Source organism: Odontesthes bonariensis, chromosome 9 (assembly GCF_027942865.1).
Source record: "Odontesthes bonariensis isolate fOdoBon6 chromosome 9, fOdoBon6.hap1, whole genome shotgun sequence".
NCBI lineage: Eukaryota > Metazoa > Chordata > Actinopteri > Atheriniformes > Atherinopsidae > Odontesthes > Odontesthes bonariensis.
The window spans coordinates 13,900,874-13,925,903 of record NC_134514.1 but is presented as its reverse complement, the minus strand read 5'-3'; the positions used below and the strand labels follow the sequence as shown (position 1 = coordinate 13,925,903).

Here is a 25,030-nt window from a genome sequence, read left to right as displayed (position 1 = left end):
TGCGACTCTGAGGAGAAGAGCTTATAGAAAACTGCAGAGCAATGCACAGAAGTAAGCAACTTCCTGTTTGGCTTTGCCACACCCAGAGGGAGTCAGAGAGCTGAATGAGGCTGCAACCATGCAGCACAATCACTGATAAACAGATTTATCAGCTGAAGCAGAAGAGAGCACATTTGAAGAAGAAATTTCAAGAAAATATCAATTTAAACATTCAAGAGATGTCATAATGAAAGGAGATGGAAAGAAGAGACCTCACAAATATGACCCCATTTTTAGTAAATGCAAACATAATGCACAAAAATACAGCTGAAAGGTCAGTTGTTATATCAAATGAATGTATAAATGAATGCTATCTGAAAACTGCCTTATTTGAATATTGAAGCTTTTGATGCAGTCTCAGTCTTGAGTTTCAAACTTATTAGGTGTGTGTGGTTACTCCGGATTTGTATGACTATATGAATTGTAGTGTGCTCGTGACAAAAGAGCAAAATTGCCATATCTCTAAAGCAGCTATTGATAAAGCGATCTATTCTTGAAGGATAGTTTTTGTATTAAAATGTCACATTCTGGCATATCCAAATGTCAACTCCCAAGGTTGCCTCGCCATCTATGTAGCCTTAATGTTGCTTTTGAAATGGGAGCCATTTTAAAAAAGACGGGTAATATTGAAATGAATTTTTGAATGAACAGAGGAAAATCAAAGTATAGAATAGGCTGCACAGCGGGTGTCAAAATTTGCTGCATTTGAAACCCTGCAAATAAGCTACCTCTCATTCAGCTCATATGTATTTGACAAAAATAGTTATTGATGTTTTGCAACCTTGCAACGAACAAATGTAACTGACATTTGTAGAGGAGATGTAAAGGCTATTGTAATATGATGGATGAGGTGGTTGAGATGAAACTGCAGATGCTGATAAGATAACAGAGCAGCAAAGAAGAGTCTAAACTTTCTCAGATGTGAATGGGAAAGACTGTGACAGGTGTCTCTGACAGGCATGTATGACCTGTCCTCATTGTCACCTATCAGCAGCACTATCTGATGAAAGCTGGCCATCCACAGTCTCTCTTTACTGTAGGTACAAGCTGTTGTTTTCTCTTTCCTCGAACCCCCCTTATCGCACATGCTTAAAAGCTCTCTCTCACACACAGAGGCACTCACATGGTTGCTGAGAGGGACAGCAGTGTGGGAATACAGTACCTTGCGTGTTGACTGGGTTGGTGGTGGGTGTGGGGAGAGTAGTGGGAGCATCTAGATGAAAAGAGTGAAAAAATAAAGAACATGTATAAGAAATAAAGACAAGAGTAAAGAAAGAGACAAAAGTCATTGAAGATGAGAAGCTGTACTATAAAAATAACATGCACATGTTTCAGCTACTGTGTGAGTCAAGACTATGTTTGTGACAGTGAAGCCGCACTGACAATGAAAGATTCAAATTTTTTAAGACTATGCTTAAAAACAAATGCCAGGTTTCCATGGTAACATTGAAAGAGCACTTGTTAAGTATAACAAGACCCCCCCCAGTCCTACATAGAGCTGTTCTAAAATCAGTTTAAGTTATTAGGTTATCTTTTTTGATGTAAATATCTATTGAAATGTTTAACTGCAGCTTATATCATAACTGTTCAAATTGAGTGAATATCTTCCAAGTTTATGTTACGTTTTACTCTATATCTAAGTATCGCAGTAACAAAGGTTAATCGTGACAAATGTTTTTGCTAAATTTTGTTTTTCTTTTCCTTTTTTCCCCTCCATGAGAAAAGACTAAATGAGATTCATGTTAGATGCCGAAAACACAGTTGACTGGCTGTGCTTTTTGAGAAGAACGATGGCTCATACTAGCCGTCTTGAACGACTCATTACAAGGCAACTTTTTAAAAAGAACTCTTAACTACTGTGTTGCTTTTTCTTATTAATAGTTTTGTTTGTTTGGTTGTTAGTTAGTTGCAGGCTGGACGCCTGCTATAGCCATGTTGAATGTAGCCTTCATTATTTTCTAATGACCCTGTGCAGCCTTAAATATTTATTTCAAAGCAATTGAATCGACTAAATTGGTATTTTCTCTTACAGAAACACACATATTGGTTTCAGTTTTTTTTTTTTCTTCTAAAGACTCAACATTGCATTGTAACTGCTTAAATTGATTCAGGAGATTAACTGAAATAAGATTTTTTTTAAAAAAGCATTTTTGCACAGGATCAACATGATGGTTGGAAATAAGGAATCTCTCAAGGGCCACTATAAATTGAACAAAGGTTTACATTGAGCAAAACATGTTTTATTGTTCATCTGGTAACCTGACATTTGTTTTAAGATTGACTTGGAAAAATAAGTAAAAATATTCTTTAGGCAAGAGCAGTTCTCTGAGCTAAAAGCTAACAACAGCATGCTAACATGCTGAAACAACAGGCAATATTTTGAACCTAGTTTTCCATCATAGTTTAACATGTTTAAGATTTCCAAATTTGCACTTAAGAGCAGACACCAATTGGAATGCCACAATTTTTTTTATTTAGCCATCGCACACAAAATCACTGAAATATATGAAGGCATGGCTGATCATCCGGGGATCATGGATCTCTCAAGTTTTTTGTCATTCCATGTGTTGACATAATTCAGTGAAATTTTTGACACACTCTGTGAAGTCTGTCAATCACAACTTTTATTAGGATTAGTCCTCTAGAAACCATGCAACCTGGTATCACGGAAAAACGTGATAGACCGATAAATCTTTTAGACTCAGATGAATGTGCTTAGCTTAAATGCAAAATGATATGTATGATAGTTTCCTGACATAGCAAAGAAAAATTCTTAGAGCAGATTGGCGGCATGGATGGAAGGATAGGTGGAATGCTCTCTTTTCACTGTGGAGGCTGGGGTTCATCTGCATTTCACTGGACTGAACCATAAATTACTTGACCAATTCATACGATAATGTATCCAGTAGTTATTAATTCATTCTAAAAATCATGATAACAATACAAGACAAATCAAAGGATCACCAATGTATTTAGCACATATCATCTGGGGATCATGAATGTCAACCACATATGTCAGGAAAATAGATGTCAAATGGCAGACCAATTCAGCAACCATGTTCTCCATAGAGACACAAAAAAGGGCCTAATATTTCTCTGTGCTGGGGTTGTCATTATGGTAAGCTTTTGTATTCTTTTTGTGGTTACAATTTCTAATTAAGAATGAATATTAATGTCTGGCATTCAAGGAAAGGTATTGCTATTTTCCACAGTCTCAATAATTAAGTCAGATTGCAAATTAAACCACTCTGGTTACCTGCTGCAACCCAGCAGAGCCCTGAGCTGGATTCTATGCCCCGCAATGTACTGATTAGACCTGTCACCAACCCCCAAACAAAATAATCAGAGAGACAAAATAGTGGGTAATTCAGGTATGCAATAGTACTAAGGAGGGCTGAAAGCTCTGCTCATCAGGGGAATATATGCCTGGCTCTGGTGCAGGGGGAAGATAGCACGACCCCTTGCTGTGGAAGAACCGCAGCAGGGGAAATTGGCTGGCTGTTTCCATGCCTTTACTGTCTGCACTCCATCAAAAGACAGCAGTGGGGGACCACACACTCCCAAACTAATGATAAAACATCAAGGACAGCATAATGTTGCCGCCGGGGATGGAGTGTATGGCGGAGGATGATGTTGATGGTGGTAGGGGGGTATCAGGGTATCAGGAGCAGATTCTCGCCCGACAGTATTTGAAGAGGGGGGTGGGCTAGATATCCTTCCCTATGACCGAAGGCAGTGTGATAGCTGAAATGTCAGTGTCTGGAAGAGGGAAATTGGCCATTCAGGGATGAGGGTCTTCACAAAGGCTGGGATAGGATGTGGCACATATAATATCCAGACGAACAACAATTCTCCATGGGCAATTTCCAGGCTGGATGACTCTGGGCCCAGCATTATGAGGGCTGAAATATGAGTATATTTTGGAGATGCCATATTTTCAGGGAGCATTTGTATCAGTGAGGAATTTGATATGAGAAAATTTAACCATAAAGTGAAACAATGTAGGAGAAATTGTTTATCTATGCCTACTTAAACCTGCCTGCAAACACGACAGCAGGGGAGGTGTTTTTCTTCCTTTTGTTTTGTCTATCTATTTCTCTTGCTTAAAAGTTCCTTTTATTTTAAGTTTTATGGTGTGCTTCAAAAACAAAAACAAATGTCTGTCAGTGATTTTATATATGTTACTATTCATGTTAGGAATTCTCACTATGAAAAACCAATTATCTGCTTGTGAGGTGCTGGCAATCGCTCCACACTGTGTTGCACTCACATGGACACAGTTTCCCAACAGACTTTCATAAAAAAAACATGGACACCCACGAGTCCTGTCTGCGCGTGTTATGTCAAAACCCTGACAAACCCTAAATTTACAGTGCCATGTGAATCTTTGACTTTTTGTCCATCGAGGATTTATGGGCCAAAACGTCAATTGCAGGCTGATGCGTGGTGGTAAAGAGGGCGGCAGTGTTAGCTATAGCACCAGGTCACCTCTGAGAGTGAAAGGCTTCTCTCTGGCCAGTTCTCTCCCACACCACACACCAGCCAGGGGGCACAATTCACAAGCTGTTGCAGACAGAGCCTCGTGGAGAACAGCATGACAAGCCTCTTTCTCAGCCTTTCGACCAGCCACATACAATACAAGTAGCACAATAGGACTTGATTTGACGCGGATTTACATCAGCCTCCCACCTGTCCAGGCTGTCGCACAGTGAAAGGTCATTAGTCTTTTTGAAATAAGAAGAGCCTGAAGGACTCGCAGAGGTAGAGTGTGGCGGAAGACTGAAAAGAAAATTGATGGACAGTTCACCCTGGCTCTATCAATAATTCTCCCAAGCAAATATTTATCTAGAACAAAACAACTCATTAAAAAAACACTAATTAAACTACTAAAGCTACTTAAACAAAGGGCTTATTTTTCAGGTATGTGACAGCTTTAAAAGGTGCTTGTAAACGGCAAAACAGAATTGTTGAAAATGCCAGAAAAAAGTGAAACATTAGACGAAAGATAGCAGCCTTGGAAAGGCATGTACTGATGAATCGCTGAGGTTATGAGTTTCTACTGAAAAGCTACACAAAAATAGCGCAAAATTATCACACTAAGACCAATCAATGTTGCTGCCACATGTACTAATTAAGCTACTGTAGCAACCATGATTAATCTGTGACAACAAAGGAGTCAAATATGTAATTATATGCAGTTTGAGCACCTTTTACCAATCACCTGTGTCTCATTACAGACGGTGGAGGTCATACAGCATCCAACGCTCACACACCAGAGAAATGTGTTTAATGGAAGTTGGTAAAATATATTGATATAAAGTTAGTAATTGAAAAGGTTATGTCCAAAGGCACAAACATTGATGAATTAGATGAGGATAGGTAGATTTTATTCTGGACCAGAGAACATATGCTTCCCCTAACTTGCAGTCATTCATGGAAGTGTTATGGATGCACCATGAATCAATTAATACATTAATTTATCAGCATTAGACATATATTATACACAAGTTCATAAATGCCCACAGGCAGTTCAGTGAAAACTCATGAACTATTAGAATATTAAGATACTAACTTACTGTTCTGTGCAGGTGAGTAATAAACATGCTTTCCCTACTTGTTTGGAATCAGAGAGGATTTACCAAAAGATTATAATTCCTTGTTTCTGGGGAATATCTACTAAGCTATTAGAAAATTTAGTTCTGATAGCTTGATAATCTTCCTTGAGTGAGCTATGTGTCGGCATATGTTGTCCTTTTGTTTGGGAGTGATCATTATGGGCCCATGGGGAACAAGCAGATGTCATCATCTGCCTGGCAGAGCATGATGATGAATAACCATGGCACCATAGAGTTATCAGAGTCACAGAAAGCCTATGTTAATGTGACTAAGTCTCATGTTTTGACTGTTGACATGTTTCGTGAAATAAACAGATTTTTTTTTTTCTCTGAAAATCAACAGACCTATATAACAGTTAAATGTTTGACACGTAATTATTAGGAAATATGTATATTATCTTTTAAGTGGATGTTGGAAGATTTCAGCAAGAAAAAACTGAATACCGATGCTTTTCTGAATCTTTTGTATCTAAGAGATTTGGATGAGTGGATTCCTGCTGTTTTTGAAGCCTAGACATTCCTAAAACCTCACATGGCTATTCTTCCTGCAATTTTGTTTCTTGAATAACATGCAGTAAACCATTCAGGGGGCTGGTAAATTGCAAAAGATTTCCAGGTGTAAAAATTCTGTTCTGTGTAAATCTTGCAAAGTCAAACCAACTACATTAGTTCAGGATCCACAGCTCTCCCTATTTTTTTCCTTTAATTCGTCCTGCCACTGACAAGTTTTTTTTGCCACTTCTGCCCAAGACCTTGCCCTTCCATTAAAACCCTATTCAGTGCTCGCCCTGTAATTGGTGAGATGGTGTTGACGTGAAACCCATTACTAATGCATTTATTTTCACAAATTCACATTTTCAGCAACTGCCATAATGGGTCATCAGCTGGACAAATAAATGTTACATTGATGGTTTTGACACGCAGTTCATGGCTGTCAGCATGACCTAAACAAACTGACTGAGTAATAATCAGAACAGTTTCATCACTCTGAAAGCTGCAGTCTGCTTTCACACAAAACCCACAAAAATCTATTTTTCATCCAACACTCTGAACCTTTGTTGTTCTCAAATGATGCTGCCGTTTTGGCATGTAATGTTTAAAATCAGTGCTGGTGTCTAAACTGAAACCAAAACTAACAATCTGCATCTACATTATGAATCACATGTAATGACAGACTTCATACCAGAGCATGAATCTCTGTTTTAGCAGTCCTGTCTCTGTTTCGTTTTAATCTGAAGAGAGCAGGCTATTTTATTTAAGTAACACTTACAGCAGTAGCAGTTGTTTTATAAATGGTGTGAATCCTAAAAACTGCCAAAAAATATTCCAGTTTTTTAATTTAAAGTATTCTAAAAGTCACTACAAAAATATTCAGAATTTAGATCACAAGTTACTTTTGTACATATCTGCTGCCAATCAAGAAGTATAAAGTATTACAATAACTTATGCCTTGAAAATTCCCTGGAGACTAATTGAAAGACATTAAAAAAATTAGAAAATATCCTAATTAAAAAAGAATCCACATTTCACTGATGTGCAAATTCAATTAATTTCAAAAGTTATTTGTTGATGAGGATTCCTCTTCTTTCACTGTAACATTTTCTTGCTGCAGGTTTGAAACCAGAACTAGAAACAATTTGTACAAAGTGACAAAATCCAGTATATATGTAGCTGTCTGAGGCTCTTGCTTTTTGCAAAGAGAATTTTCTATTGTCAAACTCTGCATGCGAGATGTTTAGCACAGTGAAGCCCAAATATCCATAAGGAGTAACATTGAGCAGAAGAAATCTGTATGACTGGAGGAGAAGTTCTGAGCCTCTGTTAAACCCTTCTTTTGCTACTATATGATTCTATATACAGATATGTCTAAATGTGCATATATTTAAGTATTGAATTCAGTCAGGTTAAAGGGGCAATGAACTGTAATTTTCTTCTCAACATCAAGAAATATTACTATTCCAAATACTGACATTTCTTTGTCACAAAGTTGTTCAAGCAACCCAAGCTAGACTTTGAGTTGAAAGGTAAAAATCTGTTTAATCATGTTCACTAAGATGCAGAAATATAGTTTTTCACACATTGCTCAAGGACCTAAATATCCTACACCCATATTCCTGATTTCTGGTATGGTGGCTGGCAGATAGTGTTTTTTTGGCACACTAGGAGAAGCAAATTGAAACTTGGGAGTGAAATACAAAATGTTTTTTTAACAGCAGGGAGCAAGTGCTTCATGGAGAGAAAGCTAAATTAACCAACAATGGCTCAGCCATTATTTTCCTCTCATCTCCATCACCCCTGCTGGCCATCAAAAACAGGAAATTAAGGTCCAAGGATTGTGCGATTCTCCAACGTCATATTACAAGGTTCTTTGTGCTTTAGAAATTTTAAACAATTACCTCCTGCTCCCCCGCCCCTGTATTGAAGTAAAAAGAATCGTGATGTCTTTCAAAAGCATAATTCCACTGGACAAAAGATTTCTGTATGCACAAATGCATCCTTGTAAATTCTCCAGCAAGTGCAGTACATATGTATTAGTCATTTTTTTGGTGTGTTTTAGCTTTGTTTTGTAGTAGAAGTTGTGATGCGTTGGAAAAAAAAAAGATAGAAAAAGGAGAAACTGCAGTTATGAAATAACAGATGTGAAATGGATGACAGTCATGTTAAGATACAAAGAAAATGTGGCCTGAATGAAGAGAGGTTAACAAAGAGCAGCCAACTGTCTGTGGCATTTAAAGTCAGGTCCTGAGAGAGATGGTCCCTCTATTGCCCTTTACCGATTGGCTGCAGAACACACTGAAACTCCACCAACTTTAGTGTATTTCAACAGTCAAATAGCAATAGCCAGTATAATGCACAGTTATATGATAATCAGGGTCAATGTTTGCTCCTAGCAACATACTCTATGAGGGTGAAAAATACAATATGACCGTAGTCCTTCTCTGAGCTCGTAATGTAAAGTGCACAGTCACACTTGTCTTTTGTGCAGCCAAACCATCCAAAATAAGACCGCGATAATAGTTTAACAGATAGGAAAAGAGAAGAAAAATATATGTTTGTGAGCTGAGGGTAACCAACTGTAAATTGTGTAACGCTAATGTAATGCTAATCAAATGCTATACAAAACAAGGTGGCACGTTGCCAAGTACTGACTTGTCCTTATCTTGACAGTGCAGACATAAAACAAGTGATAACCTAGTGCCTTAAAGGGAAATTAGAAATACCATTTAATAATCAAAGTATTTACAAAACAGTGCTGCCTTCAATCACACAAGCCAGCACTGGATGGATTTGAAAAGTACAACTTTACAGTGGTGCTTTAAAGTTTAGTAACTAGTATTTTGCATATTTGTGTATAAATATGGTCTCTGTCAGTGTTCTAATCTTCTGGGTCGGGTTACAATAGAGCATATGGCAATACATGATGTTTTTGTACAACAGATTTCACTTGGTTCATTTGCTGCCCTTCTGTTGCAACAAAAAGATAGATTTACCATATAATATTTGTCTATTTGGTATTTTTTCCTTGTTTCTGTTTTAATTAGGGTTCAAAGTGCCACCTGGTTTTCAAACATGCATGCAGGTGTCAGCTTACTTCAGCCATTGTCAATAAGCAGAAATTCAAACTGTCAATTGCTGTCATGATCTGCGATTTACACCCTGTGCTTCTCACAATAACAAATTCAATTGAAAAGCAATTTTCTGGGTGCACGAAAGTTCTGTAATATAATCTTATTGTTGAATTCGGTTTCCAAACCCACTGTAGGCCGTTAAGTCTTTTGGCCTTCGTATGCATGCAGTAGAGACTGTAGTTTGAACTTAATAGTGCTGAAGGTATTAAGAAACTAAAATCAAGTTCAATGAAGAGTAAAACCCACCGTATACATAGAGGATGTAGTCATCATAGGCCTCTCCTACAGCATTAGATGCCACGCAGCGATAGGTACCGTTGTAGGACTTGTTGAGGTTCTCAATTAAGAGATCAGAGCCGGTGACCACAGCGTGAGGTGGCACATCCTCTTCTACTCTCAGCCAGTTGATCTGATGGGGACTGGGGAACACAATTTCCACCCAAATCACTCAGGCGCTGTTTATCCATGCTAAAAATCTCAAATGAAGGTCAAATCCAAATTTGGCAGATGACCATTTTTAGGCCCTATCTAACAATGTACAACATGCTAACAACTGGTCACAATTAGATGATACAATGAGACATAGAGCTTAAAGGATAAGACCGGTTTTTTGACATTGGGCCCTTGATTTCACATTATAACATGATGTTCTACTCACCCCTGCTTGTTGTTGGTCATTTGGAGCTGTTCCGAAGATATTCGCGAGGCGTCTGGCTGCTCTCTTGAGATATTCGGCCATGAAACGGTTTCCTATGGGCAAGCTTATACAGGCACAAACTATGCTGTTTATAATTTATTAATTACTCTACACTAGCACTGATAACGTGGAGGTGCGTCGCTTACTTAAAAAAAATCCGGGTTACTAATTTTGAATTTTAGCCGAATGAATAAATAGGCAGCAGGTCTGTGGGCTGTCTGTGGTAGTAGCACGACGATGACGTCAGTAACACCCACTTTACGACAAAAAAATCAAAATTACAATAACCCGGATTTTTTCAAGTAAGCGACGCACCTCCACGTTATCAGTCCTAGTGTAGAGTAATTAATAAATTATAAACAGCATAGTTTGTGCCTGTATAAGCTTGCCCATAGGAAACCGTTTCATGGCCGAATATCTCAAGAGAGCAGCCAGACGTCTCTCGAATATCTTCGGAACAGCTCCAAATGTTCAACAACAAGCAGGGGTGAGTAGAACATCATGTTATAATGTGAAATCAAGGGCCCAATGTCAAAAAAACGGTCTTATCCTTTAAGGGGTGTTTTGAGAATGGTGGAGAAAGGGAAACATAAACCAAATTTTTGAGTCCTAAAGTTCCTCCTTATGTGTGAATACTTACTGTGGTTTTCCTTCGGCGATACATGTCAAATCTAGATTGTCACCCTCTCTGGTCAATCCCTCTGGATATGTTACCACAATCTTTACCTCTGGTTTATCTGAAAGTAAGATGAGAAGAGTGCTAAAAATACTACAGCAGTGTAAGAAACAGCAGTCTAAAAGTTAACGGATTATAGAAACAGGCTTCTAAATAAAGGTATAACAGCCAAAAGGGAAACATAGAATTATGAAATGAGTCTTCAGTGCTCAGTTGTCTTCCAGTCAGTCTGCAGTACTTTAAAGCAAAACGTTTTTTTTTTTCTCTTATCAATGCTTGCAAAAGATTACCAAAATGTCAAACGGCTCCAGTCAAGCTTTCTCTTTTTCCTTGAAAGGTCATACAAAACAGTTATCTACCTGAAAAAAATAATATTCGACACAGACTAAAAAAGGGTACCCTAACCTTTTTTTGATGTTTAACAGTGGTAGGCAGCTTGTATTACCTCTTCAATCAATTCACCATTTAAAGAATACCGTAACATTATATGACACCTGAGCAAAAAATATTTTTGTTTCCCCTTACTTTGAGCATGTACCTTTGGATAAAGCAACAGAGCATTCTAAGTACAGCATGATTCATAGATAGGGCAGTGCAAAACATATGTTACATCTTAGGGGTTGTGACACTGTAATAGATCACAGCTTGGCATGAGCACAACAAACTACACGTGACCATACTTAAATGAAATGCTTTTTTGAAGAGGCTGAAGTTGGGAATGTCTACTTCTAGCAGATACTCTGTATGATAAATGTGGCAGTGGTGACTTCATAGGTTATAGCAACTTTGTGCTCACATCCTAATTTTATTCTAAGTTTATTTAAACCCAACTCAGCCGCAGTGGTTTTGAATGATTCATGTAAATCAGAAATTTTAAGGTTAACATGATCTACTTTTATGAGATGATCACCGTAAATATTTTTTTTGCACTTCCACCTTAAAGCTTTCTGTTCTAGTACCAGACTGTATAAATATGCAACCCACGACCCTTTGATGGTTGCTAAGCGTGGCAATTTCAAGTGTAGAGGCCGACTGAGATGGATGTAATTTCGTTTGTTTAAATTCTTTGGAATTTAATTGGGTCGAGTCGCAGTTGTGAATGTTTAAAACAAGCTCTGTCGTCTGCTATTTATTTCACAGCTTTGATTAAGCAGAACCTAACATTTTAAATCCATTTTTCCTGTTTAACTCTTGATGATCAATGTGTATATGTGAAAAAAAAAGGAAACCTAAATAACTGCAAATATTATGCAATGGATGGCTGAGTATGTAGACAACTGGACAATCTGAACACAACCCAAGACAGTTGAGATATTTTTTAGAACGGTTCACAAATGTCCTTCTAGTATCTTGCCAAAGGACAGTTTTTATGGTCTCTGTGTGACTTATTTAGCTGTGTAATTTATTTGTTATTCTTCCAGTAAATTTGATCAATGTTATGTTTATTAGTACTTTTTTAAATAAACCTTTGAAGCATAATAGTACAAGTGCCTTAGCTGTCCCAATAATTAAGTCCCTTGGTAGTCCTAGGTCTCTTGCAATGTGTACAGGGGCTTGGTTAAGTTCTGGGTTACTTACACAGAACTTCCAAGTGTCTTTGGACCAGGAGGTCTTTCACAGCTGGGTGGTCTATGATGCAGTCCACTGGCTCTCCATCATCATCTTTAGTGACGGAAAACTTCACCCGGCTGGTGACGGTAAACATCCTATCATACATCTCCTCAACTGTTGTTTCACCTAGAAAATCATCAGAAGCATGAGAGCAAATAAAGTCAGTGCCTGAAAAGTTCAAAATCAAATCTCAAATCTTGCAGCAGCACCAGCTGTAGTGGCAAATAGTCATAGCTATTAAGAGCATATTACCTGTCAAAGTGGCGTACTTTCAGATGGCATTTACATTTAATTTATGATTCAGTGATGTGGTGCCCGAACGAGACTTTAGAGGATTCAGAGAAGCCCGAGGCCTTCAAATCTGACGAGAGCAGCGAGGAGCAGCTGGGTCATATCAAGCCTGATAATGAATGCTTCTGCTGCTGTAGGGTTGAGCATTGTTGGGGCTAACCCTGCAGTAATCTGCTGCCCACTAAGCCCAAGGCTGTCAGAGGGGCATTCATTTAGAGAGCATTACAATGCCACAGGGGCATCACATTAGCTGCAGTGCTGAGTGTGATGGTTTACTCGCACTTAATGAAGTGAGGAAATAATTACAGCCCCACGCTGACCTGCAGCACACTTCCATTTCAGCCTTGTCACAAGGGAGCCCAGCCGGACTCAGGGAGGGCAAAACGCTGTTGTTCCACAGTTGATGATCACCAATACACACATATGTGGCCCCTTGATGGGTATTAACCCCGTGTAACATACACCCAACCATGACAAACCTGCCCACATAAAATTTAAAGTACTGGGACCTGTTAGTGGTCATTGCACTTGTGGGCATTATTTTTGACGATTCTGCCAACTGCAATGAGAGAACAGGCTGATTGAAAAGCACATGGACTGTTTAAGGAGTCTAAGTGAATAATAACAGTTAATAGTAAATGCTGTTTGTCCACACTGAGTGAAGAAATTGCAAGATATAAAACAAGTAGTGTATTATAGCAATAAGAATAAACATTAGGCATCCGGATGTGCCCAACTGTGTGAACTGTTTACTGGAGCCAACATTTGCTTTCTGACTTCTCTTGGAAGAGCAACAAATGAGCCCCTCTCTTTAATTACAGAGGAGTTCTGGGAGATGTGTAACAGCAGCAAAATGTTCACATTAACCCTTTTATGTCTTGTTCTGCCATTTGGAGTATATTCTTAAGTCATTACTCTATATCATAATTAAAAAACATGGAGGTAAATCTAAATTAGCCATTTCTACCACTCAGTATAGTAGAATAGTAAGTAGATGTTAATCCATTACTTTCTCAAATTTACATGGTTTTACTATTGAGTGACATCTTACTGATTAAGAATAAAAACAATTTATTCTACCGGTAATTCCTTCCCCAAGGAAATGAAAAAAATGCAAAGAAACTATTTTCTATGACTTTTTTTCTCAGTACATGAAAGGATTAAGAACTATTTTGTCACCATGCAGACACAAGCGCAAGAAGCAGTGCATCAGAGCACATTTGTATGGTCAGAGAGGGCATTTAAAGGCATACCTGCCAGAAACAATGCTATATGTGCCAAACAGCCGGGTCAGGAGGAGTGTGAATTGGAGGGATGTGGTGATCATATGTTATTCTGTAAGTCACTGGCACTAATTGCTTCATAACAATCTCAGATATGCATTTAGATTGCAACAACAAATGTAATTTAAGTTTACTATACTGTGGGTGTCACGTTGTGTTTGATTATAATAAAATTCTGATTTGCAGTCATTGTTAGACTGTGCAAATATCAATTTAAATCTTGTCACATGGTTCTGTAAATGACCAGTGAATCGTATCAGTCCAGGAGGAAGCACATGAGAGCAGAAAGCACTTGGTGTTATCTAAAGAAAATAAAATGTGTAAAATATGTAATATTGTAGCTGGTTAGTGTGTACACAGGGGTTATAGCAGCAGTCACATGATGAGAGTTCGATTAAAATGATGACAATGTTCAGTGGACTTTAGAAAAATCTAATTTTTTTTAAGAGGTTGGACCAGACTGTGCACAAATTAAAGGAAATTAAAGACTATAGTTATCCTTTTAATGAGTGATCCATCAACAATAATCCCTCCTGTCAGCATGATGTGTAATGTTATACAAGGTCACAAGGAACCCATGGTACTAATAAGCAACTAAAGGCCATTACATTGGGAACTATCAGTCATTATGTCATTATGACTTGAATTCTTCAACACCTTTTAAAACCTTTAAGACATTTTACATTGTAACAAACCACAACAGGCACTGATCTGTTGACTCTGAAAGGTTTTAACATTGGGATCTCACTTTAATCACAGTTGATTTCTTGTTTTTTTCCAAAACAGTTCACTTATTACTTCATAATTTCTCCTGACAGAAAAAAACAACAGTGCATGTGCTGTCTTAACCTTTGCAGCTCCTTGCTTTTCAACCTTTTAACACCTCCATGCATTGTGAAGGCAGAAGAGGTACATATGTGATGTTAAAAGATGTGTTTGAGGAGTTGTATTTAGTTTAGTAATATTCTGTATTATGCATAGTTTCCATTTGCTGCTACATAATTAGTACAATGCAAGTCACAAAAAGAAAAGATGCTATTGTATTTTGAATTATTCAAATTTACACTTCATGTGGGATATTATGACCACAAATGGCAAGTTTTTTTCACAACACCACCGCTTAATATGTGCAAATAAGTGTGTTTGAAGGAGACCATTTCGATCAAATTAGCACCATCTTGACTTCTAACAACTCATCTAGATAAATTAAATGATTTTCTTTGTATAGAACAACAGGGACATGAAGAAAGCATTTCAAGCACAGGGAAATATCACTAATTAAAACGGTCCTGAATTTAACTACTTGTGTTAAATAATATTGACTGTGACTCATTTTAACAAATTGCTTAAATATGACAAAACTTCAGAAAGTTCTGAATCTTGTTTTGAAGATCAGAGCAATTATTAATGTTCAGGCCAACCCACACTTGTCAAATATCAGTGTCATCCACACCGAGATGAAGAAAACAACTGTGGACCAGGTCACTGAATGATTCAAATCTGAATGCAGAGGAGATTTGAAAGTTGCAGCACAGATGTCAAATCAAATGCTCTTTTGAATATCAAGCACTGATCAATCCCAGTGCAATCAAGCACAGCCTCTTCTCAGGGTGACATTTTCTTTCACTCAACTTCTAACCTGAGTCCTCTGCCTTCCAATGCACATCAATGTTCAAGCTGTTTCAAGATGCTTTAAGCATGCACTTCTCCAGGGCTGGTATTACCATTAGTGAAGCTAAAATGAACAACGGAAAGACTTTAATTTCACCCAACCAAATTGAGCTCAGAGTGACTTTTTGAAAACTAAAAATTATAATTGTTGTCTTGTGTAATAAAGCATTAGCAAACTGATTAATGTCGCAATCAAAGGAGCCATTTATTGCAACTCATAAATCCTTTGTAAAGTAGCGTGGAATCCAAACAAATCTGAGAGATGTGTCTGGCAACTTCTTGTTCAAACAGATTCCTATCCGGCCTTGCCTGAGCAGAGCCAGTCACAACAGCTTATCTAATGTTGGGCATGTTTGATACGATAAGACCACTGAGTCCTGTTGCTCAGTCGCTACGTCACACGATGAGTTTGCACTGATTGGTTGGAGGTCTGTTTAACTGTGTCCAGAGGCATTTGGGCTGCGTCTGCTGATAACGGCCTTTGGAAATTAAAAATGAAAAGAGAAGTTCCACACTAATTTGCATTTGTCTGTCATTGCCAGGCGTTTCATAAAGAGCATTCCTGGGGAAAAAAAAGGATGTTACTTGGCTAACTTAAGTCGTTTGCTTTTAAATTTACAATTTACAAAAGCAGCTCCTATAAATAAAATATTCTCACATAAAAATGCACTGAACCTTTGATTTTTTTTAAAAACGGTTTACTCTCAAATTTGATTCTACAAGGTCTAGTGCAGAGCCACACTCAAGATTTCATTTAATAGGGTTAAAAAAACAAATCTTCTTTTTATTTGACCAGCTGAGATTCTGTAAATGATTTTGACTGAAAACTCATTCTTATTCCAAACCAAAACCTTTAATGGTGAATTGGAAATTGCAGTTATAATTGCAGTTATAATGGCTCTTTTAAAAAAGAATATTTGCAATTTATGAAAATCCTTACTGACTATTCTGAATTCAGCTACATGTGTTCACATGCACATTTTAGAAACTCACAAATAAATGCAGCTGTCTTATGGAACAAATCTCCCCCTGTTTGTACTTGAGCAGCAGTAGCAGCTGACTACTGGTCCCTAGTACATTTGAATAATTTCACAGCTGTCATTTATGTTAATGAGTGTTTTACCACCTTGTGTGCTGAGTCTTTTGCAGACCAGAGCCCACTTTTGTTCTCACTTCTGTACCTGTTGGCATGATAAATGTTAGAAAAAACTATTTGGCTAATTTGAGGAAGAAAAATCATTTTCTTTCTTGCCATAAAGACTACATACATTTCATAGAAATTGTAAGACATACTTGATCATGCAGATTATATAAAACCAACATCCACATCCATATCCACAACATGTGCAGGGCTAATGACTGTTTACCCATCCACAATGAGAGATGGTTTGTGTTTCCTAGGGTACACGAGGACGTGACTTTCTGGCTCTTTATGTGTCCACTGCCACTATGGATTAGCCCTGCTCAGCATGTCAGTGGCATTTTGCTGATCTAACCATCCTGTCGCCTCTCCCTCCCCTGCACAACACTCAACAACTCATAAACAGAAATTGACTTTGACTCCTGTAGGGAACACTGGAGGCACAGATGGCATTTAGCTTCAGATTCACTCTTGTCTAAATATTTCATCTCTCAACAAGCCAAATGTATCCTCTCCATTCTAATACATATATAATATGACACCAGCTCACAGACATCTACTCTGTGTAAATATAATGTAACTAAAATGAATATCCTTGTTGCTGTACAGTAAGTATATAATGAATAATTGATAACTCCTAATCATAACTGCAAGGTAATAAGATTTTTTTTCCCCACTCTATATTGTATTCCTCTTTCTGCAAAAACCCGCCAGCGGCCCAATGCAATGAAATGAAGATAAAATGCACAAATAAGAGTTTATAACCATGTTTATGTGTATTGTTGGTTTGAAGTAAATAGAAAATTTAGGAGCTGAATTCTTTAAAAAGCTTATTACATCAGCAGTCTAGGTTTAACCAAATCTTTTTTAATGCAAACATTTATATCTGAAATAGAATTATAGTATGAAAGTAGCTCTAAGGCAAATAAAAATTTATGAGAGACATAACATGAGCCTTAATTGCAATTCCTTCAGTTTGAAGGAGTGGTTTGTAGCTTGAGCCAGCAGTCCAGATGCAAGAACAGGGGGTTGTGCTCACAGGACAAAAAGAAAGGAGGATAACACAGTGTCCTCCAACTGTATATGGCAGGGTGGATTATCTTCCTATGTACATACATCAGTTAACATTATCAGTATACAGCACATTTAGAGTATAACTGCATTTTCCTCACAGAGTAGGAGCCTCCAGAGACCAGGACTTGTACTGAAGTGGACAGGCCTGCAGCATGTGAAGCAAACTGGGGTAGGCTGTTATTGTACCAACCTGTCAGTTCTTCCTCCCCCTTCATCCATCTGATGGCGGCGGCTGGCTTGCTGCCCATGGCAGTGCAGGTGAACTCGGTCTCGTTCCCCTCGCTGACCACATCCTCCCGGCTCTCGATGATTGAGCTGCCTGGCGGGACTGACCCACAGCAACAGCAATGGTCAAAAAGACACGAGCATGGCTTCACTCATGCTCACATTTTATTTCATGTCATAAAAACAACACAAATATTTATGTTGGGCGTGAATAACTGTTCCTAAACATTAATAATTCATTTGCTTTGCCTCCCAAATAGTAAAACACTCCCTGTTCACTTTCTGTGGCTTTATCTATGAAAGGCATTAGTCAACCAGATAGCTCAAAAAAGGCTGATCTTACTGTGGTTGAGGCATATCTTATGTTACCATGGTACAAAAGAAAAAATCATTTGAATTCACCAGTTTAATGGATTCATACTCTGGAAAACATAATGATCTACTGTCAGATCATTTTTTAAACACTTCATTCTGGACTTATTTGGACAGACAGATCACTGATCACATAAACTCATTGTCAGTCATTATTTCTTGTAGGTGAGCCAAAGCTTTTGATGATACATTAAGAAATTCAAGAATTCATCCTTCAGCGTCACTTAGTTATGCATTATTTGGCATTTGCTTCTCAAAATGCAATTCAAGAGTCCCTGAAATGTATGCAATTCAGCCCTGTGGCCACAAGGATGTAAAAACTGGATACGGAACAGTTGTCCATCATTTCTTGGATTAGTCATCACAGGAATCTTGAGCTGAACCTCACAAGCGAAAAGTCACTGGGGTGCTTCTTTCAAGAGCTCGTCATTGCATCGGTTGGTTCAGAAATACTGCAGCAAGGTTTCAATTGTACAACTGGAGTAATTACTTTAAAGTGCTTTTAATTCCTTTCAATCCCCCAGGATGTCTGCATGTATAATAAAGCTTAACTAGAATAATTTCTCTCTAAAGCATCAAAGTGTGGCACAGCTGACTCTCAATAGGGAATCGTTTGGAGCAGCCAAGTCAACATTCACCAGGATTCACAGAGTCAACACAGCTGCCAAACCAACACGGTCTGAGCCATCAATTTCAGCATCTGCTCCTTTCCGTTATGCTGTTGAGCACCACAAGAGCCTAATTGCCTGGCGTTTTGTTTCAGTTGCTAAAGATAACAGGATCAAAGATTACTATTATTTCGTATTCACCATCTATAATCGAGCAAAATACAATAGAAGTGTGTATTTGAGTACCACAGATGTATCCCCACACCTACCCAGGACAGTGATGTCTGCGTAGGCTTCCTGAGGAGGATCTGTGTAGAGCTGGCACACGTAGCGCCCCTCATCGGCGAGTGACACATTGGACAGAGACACCCGGAGTTCGTTGTCAGAGAAATTCACCAGCTGGAACCGGCTGTCCTTGAGAGCTGAGGGGATAAAGAGCGCAGGGACACAAACATAAGACATGGGGTGAGGAGGAAGAGGAAAGGGGGGTGGTGGTGAGAACGAGAGAGGATGTACGAAGGAGACACTAAGAGAAAATTAGACAGAGGAGGGGAGGGGGAGTGGAGGGCAAGTGCTGCCCTTTTGTGGGCTTTCTCCTTAATTGAGTAAAAGAAAAGTGAGTTTCAAAATGATTCCTACCAGTTGATTTATAAAGTACCTTTACAGTCCACAGAGCACTTGGAAAGAAAGGAAAGTTTGAAGAGTGCTCATGAAGACTCCTAACAAGCAAGGGAACTCTTAAAATGGTTTGAGGCTGGTCATGGATGGATGCATCAGACTCGCATATTCCGCTGAAAGGAAAGGCATTCACACATACATAATGACTTGAATCACACTGTAGAAGAAGAGAGGCTTGGATGCCTGAACTGTAAATCAAAAGTAGCCTGGGATCTGTGTACTAATGCCTGAATGGATTGGCTGAATTTTCTTTTAATGTCATCAAACTAGGTTAACCATCTCTCTCTCTGACTTTACTGGCAGCTTTTCATTTGGGTCAGCGCTCATTCCTGAGCCCTCTTTTCCATGAACAGCCTCGGCTGATTTGATTGGGAGACCTTTTGATGTTTTGACCTGCCTTCTTAATCAAGTCCTCTCTGCATCTGTCGAGTTAACAAACTCTATTCAGCCCCTGTTTAAAGCACATGGAGTTTATTATTCCCATCAGGCTCAACACTTAACGTCGTGATCATTACTCAAGGTCTCGGGGCAGTGTCAACATGAAACCTCATCCCCCAATATAATCGGAGAGCTCTTTGGAAGTCTCTCCTCAAAGAGAAACAATGACGCTGAAGCACTTTGAGAGTCGAAGCACCTGCTTGGCAGGGAAACCCTTCACTTCTGAGATGCTGACGATTCTGTTTAAATACTGGCTGATTGCTTCCACAAGAGCACAATGTTTTCTATTTTTTAAGTTAACCTTTTGATTTTATAAAATAAGAAAACAGTGAACAAACATTTCCGAATATAGAAGGTTTCAACATTCAACTTTGATCGTATCGGTTTCTTCAACACCCAAAGTTTGCCAATTTAAACTCTGGATGGAATAGTACTTTTTCAAATGCTTGAAGCTGAAGACAGTTTATTAATTCATTCCATGGAGCCAAGTTAAACATTCAATGTATTTTGAAAACTTTCGAGGTGCTTATTTTTGCTTCAACTAATTTCATAACTGCATCGTGCTGTGGCACGACAGATTTTGCATAACATAAAAGTTTGAGACAAGCTGAAGAACAAAGTTGATATTTATTCAACCAAATAGGCAGACATTTCCATCTGGAGTGTCTGGAGACCAACACACTGTAAAAGAGATGAAAAAAATAACCTGAATGAGAACGTTTCTCTGTATCTGACTGATATGGCTTTTTATTAACTCTTAACTGATGAACTCAGAGCATTAGTTATTGCACATCAACAATTTGTGTATTACATGCTGTGGCCTGTACTTTTCTTTTTGATTTGAAGTAGGCCTGTCACAAAATGACTGCATTATGATTGCAATTTGCAATTATTTGTGGTGATTGCGGTTATATCTGCATAATCATCAGCATCATCCACAATGTTTTCAGCTATTTAAGTGCACTGGCTGATGTCAGAATTGTGGATTTTTAATGATGTCATCTTGTTGTGGCCCTGTCCTCTGCTGTGGAGATGTCAACATATGAGAACATAGTATAATTCCCTGCAATTGGCTCCCTTGTGTATGACAAGCTGGGAATGCATAATGTCCATCGGTTGTGACTCAACAACATAGCAAACAGCAAACATGTCAGCAGTCTTCTGATTATCTATGCATATGTGACAGAGCAACATTGTAAATATTTTGTTATTGGCTGTGTGGCAACTTACCCTGTGCTTACCCTGTTTTAGATGAGTTTTTAGACACCGGAGCTTTTTCAGTGCAAACATTTACTCGCTGTAGCCAAAAACAGCATCATGAAGTTGATGAAAGTGAAAAAAAACAGTTAAGTTTTTGCAACTAAACAATGAGCTGAAACTTACTGTAGGGCTGCTTAAAGTGATACTCCGGAGTAGATTCAACCTGGGGTCATTTGAACCGTGATATCCAGCCAAGTAGCCCACCCGCAGTTTTTTCGATATTGGCTGAACATCAGCTGAGTTACAGAGTTATCCCGAATAGCTTCGTACAAGGGTTAATGGATCCTGGTCCGTATCTCCAAAATTACCACACTAAAATCACATGCCATGACACCAAACTTCTACAGTAGTACAAATATGGTCTGTACTCACCAAACGATGCATTTGGAAGTTTGAAAATAGTCCAGGAGTTTATTATTATCAACACAAGCCTGATAGCTTCTCTGCAGCTAAAGCTGCGTCGACGTCACTTCAGAGAGCTGGGAGCTTCAAAGTAAGATGAGGGTTGATCTACTACTGTAGACAACAAAGTATATGCTATATTCTACATGTTTTTTTTATGAATTTTTATGTTGTAGAGTTGTGAAGTTATTTTATCAATGGAGAAACTGAGCAGCCGTGCTTTGTTGTCTACAGTAGTAGATCAACCTTCATCTTATTTTGAAGCTCCCAGCTCTCTGAAGTGACGTCGACGTAGCTTTAGCTGCAGAGAAGCTATCAGGCTTGTGTTGATAATAATTAACTCCTGGACTATTTTCAAACTTCCAAATGCATCGTTTGGTGAGTACAGACCATATTTGTACTACTGTAGAAGTTTGGTGTCATGGCATGTGATTTTAGTGTGGTAATTTTGGAGATACGGACCAGGATCCATTAACCCTTGTACGAAGCTATTCGGGATAACTCTGTAACTCAGCTGATGTTCAGCCAATATCGAAAAAACTGCGGGTGGGCTACTTGGCTGGATATCATGGTTCAAATGACCCCAGGTTGAATCTACTCCGGAGTATCGCTTTAAAATCAAAGGGAGCTGCAGCTTCTAGAAATGAATGTCTTCAAGTTCGTTTTCACATTTTCAGGTGATTCATCATTACAAAAAATGATGATCATAACTGCTTCAAGAATTAAGACTGGGCTGCCTGAGACTTAAAACCTACAGGGGTTTTGATAGTGAAAGGTAGGTTTTTTGGCAGAGTATCACTTTAACATTAAGCCTTTGTAAAGCAAAGTCAAACATCTCAGCAGAAGAGATGAAGTGAATAAATAACAGTTCTCCATTGAATCACCATCCAAAGGGTTCCACCTTCTCTGATAAAGGCTCATTTTTCCCGTTTCAGATGACAACTCTGCCAAATTGCATGTCATTTGGCATATATCTGGAAAAATAAATGCCTCATCCTAACAAAACTCACTCGGCTCTTACCTATGACATAATTCATCTCTATTTGCTGCAAAATAAATTGGTTTATATAGCCTTCACTGATACTGTAAAGCTGTTATTATTCTGGTATATGTGTGTGTGTGTTTCTGTTTCTGAGGCGGCCACTTTGTTTGTCACTGCTGTTCCTGCAGCTCCTGGTGTGCCTCTATGTCACTGCTGTTTACCTCCTTGTATACAAAGATCTGCCACTGTGTCAGCTGGTCTTGTTGACAGGTAACAATGCCACTGGCTGAGGGGGGTCCCTGCAGAACCGGCAGTCCTTTAGGAACAGAGCCTAGAATAACGCTGCCATGGGGTTTACCAGACCCCATTACCAGAAACACAAATACGCAGCAGTGAGCCAATAAAACTTAATCCGCCTGTCAGAAAGTCTGACATACATTCACATCTAATGGTAGATAAACAACAGTATTTGTTTTCTGTTATTGTATTGACTTTGGCAGAGAAAATTGCATGTTTGCAGAAACACATGGAGCAGTTCGATAGAGAATGAAGAGGAAAAGGTTGTCCTAACCTCCTAGCAAGATTTCCTTAACATTAATTCTTACTATGATTCAACTACTGATTAGTCATTGTTGCTTTTCTTTCTGCTCATTTTTGTCTGAGTGGATGTTTTCAAGGTATGGAGCACAGCATAATCTGTGTTGTACATCACACTATTCTTCTTTGAGGCAGCCTTTGGTATTTAGTACAAATATGACTAAGATGTGTACTCAAACTCCCATGACGCAAGTGAGAGAATGGAACGCGTCTCGCTACCTACACTTGTGAAATAACAGCTGGGATGCTGTATAGACTGAAATGTGTGTCTCATTCACCTTGAAACTTGGCTCCAATCCATAAACAAAGTGAAAATGCAGAGGCAAAAACTCGGTTCAGACTTGAAGTAGCCCATATGCTCATGCATAGTCATAATGTTCAATATCCTAATCTAAGAGATTATCGTAAAATCGAACAGTGACAAGGACAGAAAAGTATTCCCATTATGGTAGCTCTGTGAATTATCTCTTATTAATCTTGCAGCAATCTGAGCTTAATGGCTTGTGTAAAAGAGCCAGAGAGTCAAGGACAGATGGAATCATGTTTGCAGAGAAAATCTAACATAAAGCTGGAACTGATGTTGAACTCATGTCTGATACCTTCACTGTAATTCCAAAACCAGTGATTCCTTTTGTTCAGGATGCACTAACAGTTGTAATACAGACAGTATTAACAGTATTAACAAAAGTGGTGAAATACACACAAAGTGTAGATGAGATGTGGAAAATGTTTTGGGAATTAGAGGTATACTGTAATTTATCTAATTTTAAGCAGTACAAGAACGCAATGCTTAACCCTGATACATTTTACAAATCCTCTGACAGATGTGTGAGTTGTTTGAAATATCAAAAACAGTTAATGTTTGACTTTGCTTCAAAAATCTAATAGTTTTTACTTAATTTTCCATGACTCAGCTAAAACAATTAGGCAACTACCCATGTTGGCTCTACTTTTGTTTAGGTGATAAATGTTAAATTAGGTTTAGACACCATAACAACATTCTTTTGTTTGACTGTAGGACACCACAGTCATAAATAATAACATTGATTCTTAGACTAAGAGCCCTGAAGAAGCCGTCCCCATACTTTCATTTTCCTTTAGCTTCATTGTAAACGTATTAGTAAACATTACCAAAAGATGAAATACACAAAAATAAAATAAAATGAAAAGCGCGACCGCAGATACATGTCACAGGTAAAAACTGTGAAAACAAACCATTTCTAGAAAAAAAAAAAGGAAATATTTTTTGATCAAATTCATGAAGTATTCTTGGTACGAGGCAGAAATCAAACCCAGAAATGAAGAAAATTGGATTGCCACTTATTCCATCCCCCTGTGATGACACACACATTTCCTCTCAGGTATTGTAAATGACTGTGACTGCAGTTTAAAACTTTAGGAGATATGGTTAACATTGTGTCTCAGGTACCAGCACTTACGTCTAACATCTCTGAAGTAGATGGTCTGTCTGTTGGGGTTGAGCAGCTGGATGACGGAGTCGTCGTTGTTCTTCACTCTGCAGCTAATGGTGGCCGTTTCCCCCTCGATGACCGTCACGTTGTCAGTTGCCAGGTTCTGACTGTCAACTACACAACACAAGCAGAAAATGCAGATGGGGCAAGTGATATTTCAAGTGGGAAGCAGACATTTTTCACCAGATATTCAAGAGTCTATTAAATATTTAGATTTCTTACAACAGATACTGCATGTCAACACATGCAGCAAAGATATGAGAATAGGC

At 38.4% G+C, this 25,030-nt stretch overlaps 1 protein-coding gene across 3 annotated transcripts in view; it reads right to left on the bottom strand.

The window, feature by feature from the left end:
* cadm1b (cell adhesion molecule 1b) overlaps positions 1-25,030 on the bottom strand; it is a 153,024-nt gene that overhangs the window by 13,868 nt on the left and 114,126 nt on the right. For 2 of the 3 annotated variants that reach the window (XM_075473217.1, XM_075473216.1), the window contains 7 exons: positions 24,729-24,875; positions 19,202-19,354; positions 17,918-18,055; positions 12,235-12,393; positions 10,621-10,717; positions 9,530-9,702; positions 1,202-1,252 (listed from right to left, as the gene is read on the bottom strand). In XM_075473217.1, the coding sequence (XP_075329332.1) occupies positions 1,202-1,252; positions 9,530-9,702; positions 10,621-10,717; positions 12,235-12,393; positions 17,918-18,055; positions 19,202-19,354; positions 24,729-24,875 (918 nt within the window). The remainder of the gene's footprint in view (positions 1-1,201; positions 1,253-9,529; positions 9,703-10,620; positions 10,718-12,234; positions 12,394-17,917; positions 18,056-19,201; positions 19,355-24,728; positions 24,876-25,030) is intronic. The other variant, XM_075473218.1, reaches the window with a different exon arrangement.